We start from the raw sequence: 11,859 nt of genomic DNA on the forward strand, positions 1-11,859 counted from the left end.
TTCCAACCCTCACCTCACTGACAGCATCTCTGTACATGGCTCGCACAGCTCTCACTAACCGTTCTTCTATCCCAAGTTTCCTCATTGACTACCAGATAAGGGATCGGTGGACCCTGTCAAAGGCTTTCTCCATGTCAACGAAAGCCAGGTACAGAGGTTTATCCTTGGCTAGGTATTTCTCCTGCAGCTGTCTTACTAGAAATATGGCATCAGTGGTGCTTTTACCTGGCACGAACCCAAACTGCATCTCATCTAAATTGATTCGCTCCCTAATTAGTTGGGCTATGACCCTACTTGCTATGTCCTTTCGCCTGTCAATGTAAGTTGGATACAGTTAATTACATTTATGCATTTCACTAATTTACATAATATCAATTCTATGGTATCAATTTTCTAATTAAATCATAAATAGATAATAAAAAATAAATCATTAATAATTAATACCAACAAATTCAAACTCACTGCATGAGTTATTAACTGCTATTATGCTCAAAAATCAAAGGAAGAAAAAATCTAGACAAATTTACTTGATAAAACACTAAAAATAAACACACATTTCTTTGATAAAACACTAAAAATAAGCACACATTTCTAAAATGACTTAACTTAGTTTAGGTTTTTGACCCTCAAATAACAACACTGCTTAAACTGTGGTTTCATGCAGTTTAGGATTTGGCAACAGGTATAGACATCTATAGTATAGGACTTTACACTTAATTCAAATAGGATAGAGATAAATGGCACAAAAGTAAACTGAATTAATAATACCCTATAAATTGTAAGCAGTCTAAAATAGGCCATAATTTTCTTATGTGCACACACTAAAAAAATAAGAAACCATATAATTTTACTTACTTAAATTAGTTATATATGTAAGTTCTATTCTTCTTTGAGACATAAAATGTTTGATAACCTCATCATACAATGAACCACAAATTAATATCAGTTATATTATGATTTTGTAAGAAAAAAATTATTGTAAAAAATATTAGTTTTACTTTAGGAATTACAAGTTAATTTAAACATACAACTTCTTGCCACAAAAACGAACATGCAACTATGCTGTCAAAGCTGTCGCACACTCTTTGCCATTACTTTTTTGCCAGTCTCCCATTATCCTATGATACACCTGGTACCATATTATGATACAATGCGCTGTGAGGTGTGCAGTGTTATTTCAGGAGGCCTGCCACCAAATTTCAAGCAGAGGTATAACAAAAGTTTTCCATTATGATTTGTGATTAAATTAACGAGTAAACATAAAGAATTTGCCACTTTTGATGGGTGTACAGCGCACACCTAGCACACCTGGAATATATGCCCCTGGATCCTAAGTCTCATAACAGATCAGTTAAATGCAGAAAACCTAAAAGAATATGCCCTAAGCTGCAGTTGGTATTCAGATAAAGTAAATGAACAACTAAATTTTTATACAGTCCTCTGACTCACTGGATCTTGTTGACTGTCCCAGCTCAGCCCAGCCTAGCATGGAAGATGGATGTTAAACGATGATGATGATTCATACAAAGATGGATGGGATAGCTGAGAAGGTGAAAAAAATCAGTTTCTTATTTTTTCCTCAACTCAAATCCTACTGAAATCAATTTCCCTGAGGGTCAGAAAATAGGTAACAGGCTCTGTAGGTTGGAATAGTGTGCTGCATGCTGCTTGCAAATTTTTGCAAAGTAACAATTTGCTTACCTCAAACTCAGTAGGTTCCCGCAATAGTGGCTCATTCAGGTTGCAGTTATAATTATCTCTGTAGTGATATGATGATGTATTTAGGACTGAACTACTCTCCGGTTCAACTATGCTGGTATTTTCCAGTTTATCAATCTACAATACAATAGTTAAAAGACAATTTGTACTGTAATTACTTTCAATTGATGAAAAGGAGCAAAAACAAACATAACCAAATTATTTACCCTTTAATTAGATCAAATATCAGGTCATTAAGAATGAAATATCCAATTTTGAACTGAAGGTTTATTTTACTTTATCTCAACGAAAAGCAATGCAGTTAATCAAGGTATGCACCTAATTTTGCCATTTTATCGGTAGTTTATTTATGCCAACAGCAAAGAATCATGAAAGGCTGTTTTTGCATCTTCTTCAGATTTGAAGTTTTTTTCTTGCAAAAAGTTGTCTCATACCAGGAAAATGTGATAGTCAGTCAGTGCAAGGTCTAGTGAATATGGTGGATGACAGAGTACTTCCAAGTTTATTCCTGTAACTTGAGTAGCATTCTTTGTGCAACATGTGGTTGAGTATTGTCTTGCAAGAGAATTGTCCTGTCTCTATTGACCAATCTCGGTTGTTTAATTGCAAGTTCACTCATCATTTCATCCAATTAATTTGGACTACCAAACAGACACCATTAGCCTTTTTTGGATTGTGTTTTGGCACTTCTTCTCTGTTCAGCTACCATGCAGAATGCTTGCTATTGTTGAAAATAATCCATTTTTCATCACACGTAACAATATGATGCAAAAATGGTTCACTTTTATGCTGTGGCAGCAAAAAACAGCAAGTTTGAAGATGACGTACCATTTGATACTTGTTCAGTTTGTGTGGTACCCACTTGTTCAGCTTTTTTACCTTGCTAATTTGTTTCAGATGGTCCAATACAGTTGGAATTGAAACATCAACCCTTGCTGCTAACTCATGTGTAGTTTGCGATGTATCCACTTCTACTACAGTTTCCAGCTCATCATTATCAACCTTGGTCTCAGGTCTACCATGGGGCTGATTTTCAAGAATAAAGTCACCAGACCAGAACTTCTCAAACCATCGACATACAGTGTGATCATTCACCACATCTTCTCCAAACACCTCATTAATGTTTCGAGCTGTCTGGAATGCATTGGTTCCACAATGGAACTCACATTCATAAATAACATAAATTTTTGATCTATCCATGGGTTCACAAAAATCAATTAACAAGAGAAAACTCACAACATAATCAGACACCATGAACTACATTTCAAAAAATGATGATGTAACTCTTCAATATTGTAAAACAAAGAATTGTCAGGATAAAACATTAGAGTTAACGACTGTCAAACTTGGTGCATAAAAGAATCGGACATTTCATTCTTAATGACCTGATAGTTTACCTGGCATACATCTATATCTGATTGTTGTTGAAGCAACTAGATTGCTTTGCGAAGCAAATTATTCTATTTACCTGTTTGATGTGCCCTTAAACTATAAAAGTTACTAGCCTAGATGAACCTAGATGTTCAGTCCACAGGCAAAGCAGGTTATTTTACTGCTGTCAGTGAACATAGTTGCCTAGGCAACACAAAATGTCTCATCTATTTTAATAAATCCAGTTGAAAACAAACACTACTCAAATTAGCATTTGTATTTAACTGGAGAGTTTTAAATTCAAAATGAGAATTCACTTATAAAATAATTCATACAAAATACTGAGTTAGGAGAATTCCAGCTTATGTTAATGCTGAAAGGATGGAGGAACACGAAAGAGTGTGTGCACATGTGCACATCTGTATTTTCTCATCATTAGTAAGTCAGACAGTAGAGATAGCCAAAGCAATCAAAGTCGTCTCTTATGTAAACTGTATTACAATCCTGACTCTGCATCATAATGTTATATATTTTAGTAAAATAGACCCTACAAATTATTTCATGAAAGCTACTGAAATATCTTCTACACTTCCCAATATAACTTGCAACTGCATTGTGTTCCTTTTATTAATTACATGAACTAAACAACTTAACTATTGTCTGCAATATAGCCTAAAGTATTTTTATCCAGTGATAATAACAATTTCATTAATAAAGTGTTTCTTGTTTTTCCAGATCCTACATTATGATACAATGATTACTTAAATAAATTAAGAAATACAATTACAAAATAAAATCTTGCAAACTCGAAGATATTTGGTAACTTAAGATTCGTGTTAAACTTGTGCACATAGAAATAAATCTATTCTGATATATCATAAGCAATTCTAGCCCAATCATTTTTGGATTAAAAAAATAAAATTACATACTTTCCAGCAAATTACATTTGAAATATTCTAATAGGCCACACTAATAAAGAGGGTACAAATAAACCACCTCACATTCACTTTCAACTCGAACACTAATATTATCAATATTTTAGTTAATGTAATATTAAAGCTAGAAATGTGTCCAAATTGATCTTATTTTTTGGCTTTAATGTATTCATTTGAACAAAGTCAGTCAATATTCCTGTTGATAGATAAATTGTCAGTGTTGAATTAATATTTGTTTATATATAGTTTTTTTCTCAATTTTTATTTCATTTACTTATTGTATGCATGCATTTCTGTTTTTATTGTCTTTTTAAATTTTTCCTTTAAAAAAGGAGCTAATCTACAAAAGGAGATGTTTTCACAGGAATCAAAACATCAACTAAGAGAGTCAAATCCCAGTCTTATTGTACCACACATAGTCATGTATATATGCATGAATATATTTTCATTTATTTTCTATTTTCAGAAACTGAACCTCTAGAACATTTTTGATATTTTAACAATTCCATAAACAGATTGGACATATACTTTCAAATTGTCCTTTTTCTTTTTCTTTTCTTCTTTTTTTTTGATGCAAAGTCTGTCTTTTCTGGAATAGTGTTTAGCTATATAGTTACATAACAAAGTACTCCAATATGTAAATGTAAAGCCAAAATCTGGTTATAGAATTTGTTTCTTCATTAATTTTTCATTTACTTTGGAAGTGATATTTTCATCAATTAAATAACTAATGTCCATATAAGAAAAGAAGTATGTCCAATTTGTTATATTTGTCTTTCACTGATGGTATTATAGATATATTACACCAATAATCTTTGCTTTTGTAAATGTTTCACTTTTCAACACCTCAGCTTTCTGTCAAGCCCCTCTGTTATTCTTCCTACAAATTACACTATATAGTGTATTCATAATATATCTCATAAATAGTAGTATGTTTAGTCTACTATGAATGATGTTGATTACAACGAAAGTCATGCATTGTTGTAGAGATCAATTGCTCGATGGATGTGAACATCTCTTCAAAAAAAGGGGAGAAGGAGAACATCTATGGAAAACTGATGAGAAACCTACAGCTGTTATATTCACGCTATAGATTTTCATTTGTTCTGATTATCATACAGGGCTGCGCAACATAGAAACCTAGAATACAGAGGTTGCGCAAAGATAAGAAATAAATGAAACTAGCATGCTCTGCTGGGATGTACAGTGCACAAATGACAAAGTACAAATGTCTTGAAAAAAAAGTGAGCATAAGAAGCATCAAGTGTAGTGTACAAGAGAGAAAACTGTGTTGCTATGATCATATGATGCATATGGATGAGGACAGCTGCATAAATAAGTACTAATCACTAAATGTGGATGGAACTTATGGAAGAGAGAGACTCAGAAAGACATGGAATAAAGTAGTGAAGATCAATATCTAGTTTTTGAGCATCACAGAGGAAATGACAAAGGGCTGAGATAATTGGCATTTCTCCATACTCAACAAGACCTGTACATCCCAGTAAAATTCAGGTCCATATCATCAATGTCTATATCTTGCACCTAATCTGCACCTGTCAAGCCTTCCCCTCAGCTCATCATTGTAATACCCATCCATCTTTCACCCCTCTAATCATATCACTATTTCCTAAGCTACTGTAATTACATGAAAGCAGAAGTGCACATATTCTATTCCCACTTTTGAACTGTCAGTAACCCCTCTTCTTGAAACTACTTCCTTTTCCACCCATCCTGCACTCTCAACATTATCTCTTACCACTTTATTTTCCACTGAACACAATTTTCCTCTGAATATCCTCTCACATCGGCAATTGACACCTTCTCCCTTTTTGTCACTACATCCACCTCTATGTGCCTCTGATATCCCTCTCTACCACTGTACATTTTCTCTATCTCTTTTTCCCATCTATATGCTATTTTATTAAGCTGTTGCCCTCCACCCTCACTTTTTATGTATTGCTACCTATTACCATTAGGCAGTAAGGGAATATCAATAGATGAAAGTTATGCATAAAGTTAGGCACCAAGTTTAAACAGGTACAAAGTTGAATGTAGAAAGTTTTGTCAATGTCCTAAGTTGGTGTTGATGTATTGAGTAGCAAGTGAAAAACAACAATCAAAAATTTCAATTATGTCATGGACAAAGTTTGCTAAGATCTTGCCTCCTACACTATGACAAGTGCCTCATTATAGATTACACAAGATTTATTTTCAGTCACCTTTTGTAATAAGACTTCAATTTGAGTATGGCATTCTGCAAGGTCATCATTTAAATGTTTTACTTGAAGCTGAAAGTAGAAAGATACTGAAATAATATTGTTAACCTTAATTATGCATGTTTTTCACTGTAAACATGTCAATCAGTGTACCCAGTAAGCTTTTATCAGTCTTAATAGTTACTGATTAATCATTAATTAATGTATTACGCATCTTTTACAAGAGTCACTCACAAGACTTTATGTAATTAGAAATATCAGTTAATGGGTCACTGGCTTTGAGAAGACTAATCAACAACTATTATCAATGCTTTTCTCAAGATCATTATTGAAGCAAAATAAAACAGTAAGAAACTAAAACTCAATCTTATACATTATTTACCAGGAACTTAGTTTTTTCTTTACAAAGTTCTCCTGGTGAATATGGATTAGAAATAAAATTAACATATATCGCTTCCAATGCTTACAAGTTGAAATCCATTAGAATGAGAAAATTATAATGTTTAAAGTATGATACTTCAAATATTTTCATTACACAAATAGTAAATATCTAATGTATTTTTACATGAGCATACAAGAGAGACTGAACAAAATTAAAATTGTTGTTGTTAAGTATTCTGTCTGCTCGGTTCTGCATGCATATATCTACAGATGAATCGGAAGGGTCATTAGAGTACGGAAAAGAATGCCTCATGGTATTAATTGCAACTCTCTACATCCTATCAAAGTCAGCTTTGTCTTGCATCCTTTCAGAGCTGATAAAATGTACAAAACCAGAGTAGTGGATTGGTAGAACTGTTCAAGATCAGGTGAAATGCTTTGCAGTACCAGTTCCAGCTCTTTGTGCTTTGAGAGCAACAACTGCAATAGCACTAGTGCCAAGCTGTATTGGTCCAAGTTGGTAGCCATTCTACTGAATAAACATTGGTAGTGTGGAGAGGGGAGACATGCATGCATAAGTAACTGTTAGTCTTCTTCATAATAACTTGCACAGACCTGCACAAATGTGTGCAGATATATAGCTAAAATTGACAGAAATAGATCCTACATCTACAGCATGACAGTAGTCACTCAAAGAATCCTATGGTCTATATACTATCACTAAACAATTTTTATGGCCCGGTGAGATTTGAAACTTTTCTGGAGATGACACCAATTTTGAAGATGACACAGAGTTTACTGTGGATGGTCTGGCTATGACATTAAGCATTTAAGCAATTACAGAGAAATTTCATCAAAAGTTTGTGATAATGAAAAAAACAATAGATGTTGTACAAAATGTTGTAATTTTTCAGATTAAAATTAACTGCATTTTTTTCACAACATCATGCAATGTACACTTACATGTTGGCCTATTAAGCAAGAAGTGTGTTATTATGAGAACAAGATTTGAAATATGCCATAGCAATTAGTAGAGATTGTACTAAATAGTTACTTTTCTTAACTTCACCAATGACATATGGACAAAGAATTTTGCAGTCAGCTCAACTATCAGCAACTATTCCTGATAGAGTTGCAACTTTCCTTGTCTTCATTACCACTCTAAGTATCCAATTCAAATTGAATATTTCATTTATGTAATTTATTCCATTAGTTCTTATGGCAGCAATCTCTTTAAAAACCTACACATTCTGTTCAAACTCCTTCCATTGATCGTAGTTCCAACACAAGTCCCTTATAACACTGTTTTGAAGATACTGAGTCCACTTAGTCTTCAATTATGATATACAAATGAAAATACTGAGTAAATTAACATATATATCTTTATAAACAAGGTTTATAACTTTTGTTGTCAGAATTTAGTACTGTAATTTTAAACTCATTTTTTTCTATGTTTTAGAGGAGGAAAAAAAAACTTAATGCTTAGTCAGAAGAGGAAGGGCAATACCCCTGACCCTTGCTTCCTTATAATTTCCATCCATCAAATTTAAGCTACAAGGCTGAACAATAGCAGGTGACATTGAACAATAGCAGGAGGTCACACTGAACAATAGCAAGAGACACTTTCCCAAGGCACTGTGCAGTGGGAGCAAGCATGTTATTTCAAGGATGTTTTTTATGCAGTTGAGAAAATAGTTTAAGGATATATTAGAGTAATTGATCAATAGCACCACTGGAAGTGAGTGGATGATGATAATACCAGGTGGATCACTGGGAGACAAAACAATAACAGAAGGATACTGCATATAACTACAATGCCATATATTTCACTCATCCCAACAAGAAGAAATTTATAAAAGACTAAAGATGTTACTCAGAGTAATGTCAGAAAGATCAACTGCTTTCAACAAATTAAATTTAAAAATTGTTATTGGATTTTGAATAATTCTGAAATTGATTGTTTTGTGTTCTGAATTGATGTATCAACTTATACTGAGATTTCAGCCACTACTATGTCACACAACCTGCTAGAAATAGCAGTCAAATTTCTGTCAAACAACATTCTATTGTCTTAATAAAAGGAGACACTGGATAATATATTCTTCACAAACAAGGTGGGTTAATCAACAACAACCTACTTTCCTGAATAACAGTTTGAATAGGATAATCAGAACTGGAATAAAAGGTCAAAAATATTTGGAAGCCCTAAAGTTGAAGATACACAGTTTCTCAGTCTAAGATCTTAAAATCTATTTTAAGATTATGAAATTTCAGTAACTTCCAACTTGCTTTCTCAGTGGTTAATTATACCCATTTTTTTATTAATAAATTTCACCAATGATGAGTAATCCAATAAGCATGATGGCACTATACACTAAATGAGAAGCAATAGTAAAAAATACAAAAAAGAAAGATAGACTTGACATACTTTCAAAAATTCAACTTACTTTTAAGTCTGTATTGTCCAATTGCAAATTCTGAAGATCAGCATTATAGTCATCATCTAGGCTTGGAGCTGCTAACAAAGGTTCTGCAAGTTGACTACGATGCATTTCATTTTGGGTTTGTAACTCGGCAATTTGTAATCTGGATTGAATTTACACAAAAACAAATAAGATTGCTTTGCCTTTTAAAAAATTAAATCTGAAATTAGATCTGTAGGATGGATTAGAATTTATTAACTCAAGAATAGAAAATATCTGCAAAGCTCCCTTTCAGGATAATAAAATGTGTTTTATAATGACTAGGTCTTTTTCTGTTGCTATGCTGCCAGTAAAAGTATTTGTTAATCATGCATGTACTTTCATAAATTGAGTGAGTTCTTTTTTAAAGTCTACATTGCATTGTCTACATGTTGAAAAACGCACAAACACACACAAGCAGCCCAAAAAATAACTATATACTGTATATATACAGGGTTGGCTAAAAGTCACCCAATGGTAAATCAAAATTCCATAAATACTATCTGGAATTCTGTATTGACCTGAATGGAAAAATGTGTCACTCAAAAAGGACTTCAGCTTGAACAATTTTCATGATGTTTCATATTAAGATGTTTTTATTAAATTCATTCAGTTGTTAAACATAAATAAATCTTGGAATTAAATGGTTTTGATTAATTGCCAGGTGACTTTTGTCCAACATTTTTTAGCCCCAGACCAGAGACACCAGGACACAGGTTAGAACCTGGTGATCAGGAAAAACTGAAGATAATTAACCTCTCAACTAAACCTCTTTGAAGCACAGAAATAGACATCCTCTTAAAAGGGTTAAAATTCATCCCAACTCCATGCAGAGTCAACCAAAATGAAGTGAATGACAGTATAATAGAATTCTGTAGAAAATTAAGACTCACAGAAGCATTAACCAATTACAATACTGAAGATGACTCACTAGTCAAAAACAAAAGTAAACACATCCTCCACAAAGGAAGAAATAAAAATCTTGATGAATTCTGAAAACTTTCCCTACCACACCATGCATAAACAGACAGTCAACTCAAACTTTAGCACTACACAATGGAAGGAATTAACAGAACTTCAAAATCATGAAGATATAACGATTAAGGAAGCAGACAAAGGAAGTGAAGTGGTAGTAATGGACACATTATACTATAGAAATCTAGTAATCTCCATGCTTAATGACAGTCAACATTGCGAAAAAATCACAAACTACACCCCGAAAAAAATAATGAAAACCCTGTCCTCACTAATTAAAACCCATGGAAAAGAACTGACAACCAAAGAAATTGACTTTTTAACAAACTTTAAATGTAAACCTCGCCTTTTCTACGGTCTACTAAAAGTCCACAAAAGCCAGATTATAAATGAAACCATAAAAAAATCACCAAAGACGTACATACATACATACACCAAACCCAGGGGACCTAAAGCTATGACCCATTATATCTGGCCCAGCCTGTGAAACACACAGACTAAGTCTATTTATGGACATCCTCCTGAAACCCTTCCTTAAACACATCAATAGCCATATCAAAGATGACTCGGATATGTTAAATCACCTCCCAAAAAAAGTCAAGGAAGAAACAATCATGGTTTCATTTGATGTGATTAATTTATATACCAGTATACCTCATAATTATGGGCTAGAGGCAATTCAGTTCTGGCTGGACCAATTTCTGGAAGAAATTCCGGAAAGGATCAGCAAAGAATTCATAATTGAATCAGTTGAATTCATCCTACAAAACAACTACTTCATGTTTGACAATATGTTTTATTGACAAAAATCCAACAAAAATTGCCATGGGCACTAGGGCAGCCCCAGTCATTGCGAACCTAACAATGGGCTATCTGGAAATAATAATATACTAGGAATTTTTATCTACCTTTGGAAACCCCCTTTCCCAATACATAAAAGAAAATTGGAAAAGATTCCTGGACGACTGTTTCATACTCTGGAATGAAAACAGACAAACTCCTGAAATTCAAAAGACTATTGAACAGCGTCAACTCAAACATACAGTTCACAATGGAGTACAACCAAAAGGAGCTCCCATTCTTGGATATACTAATTAAAAAAATAAACCTAAAAATAGAAACGGACATATTTTACAAAACAACAGACACCAAACAATATCTACTATTTAATTCATGCCACCCAAGACACGCCAAAACAAACATCTACTTCAACCTTGCAAGAAGGATATGCACAATAGTGTCAGAAAAAAATACCAGAGTCTTTAGACTGCAAGAACTCAAATATACCCTAATTGACAGACACTACCCAGTTCAACTCACAGAGGATGGAATCAGACGTGCAACACAAATCGACATAGAAAACTTAAGAAAAGTTCAAGACAGCAACACACCTTCCCCGAAAATACTGCTGTACATATCCATATACAAACCCAGAAACAGAGAAGCCTTCACCATCATCACCCAAAATTTACCAATGCTACATAAGGACCCTAAATTAAAGGAAATTTTACACATACATTAAATCATTAAAAGCCACAAACAACCGAAATCACTAAAAAAGATCCTCACAAAGGCAAAATTATTTTCTAAAATAATTGACGCAAAAGTGAAAAAATGTGGTTGACCAAATTGCACAACATGCCCAAACCTTCTAGAAGGATCAGAATTCCTTTTCGAAGATGGACAAAAATTCCAAATCAAATCTGACTTTACTTGTGTTTCAAATTTGAGACCAAGCGATGTCGCTTGGTCGAATACGTATTTAATTATTAGTACTCTCAAATTTACAATTGAAAT

The 11,859-nt window shown here is 33.4% G+C and overlaps 1 protein-coding gene across 1 annotated transcript in view; it reads right to left on the minus strand.

Annotated features, from left to right (window-relative positions):
• LOC106872513 (golgin subfamily A member 4) overlaps positions 1-11,859 on the minus strand; it is a 254,301-nt gene that overhangs the window by 47,775 nt on the left and 194,667 nt on the right. Inside the window, exons 17-19 of the mRNA XM_014919531.2 lie at positions 9,073-9,211; positions 6,248-6,316; positions 1,702-1,836 (exon numbers count right to left, since the gene is read on the minus strand). Coding sequence (XP_014775017.2) covers positions 1,702-1,836; positions 6,248-6,316; positions 9,073-9,211 — 343 coding nt within the window. The remainder of the gene's footprint in view (positions 1-1,701; positions 1,837-6,247; positions 6,317-9,072; positions 9,212-11,859) is intronic.

The sequence above is a fragment of the Octopus bimaculoides genome, chromosome 9, assembly GCF_001194135.2.
Source record: "Octopus bimaculoides isolate UCB-OBI-ISO-001 chromosome 9, ASM119413v2, whole genome shotgun sequence".
NCBI lineage: Eukaryota > Metazoa > Mollusca > Cephalopoda > Octopoda > Octopodidae > Octopus > Octopus bimaculoides.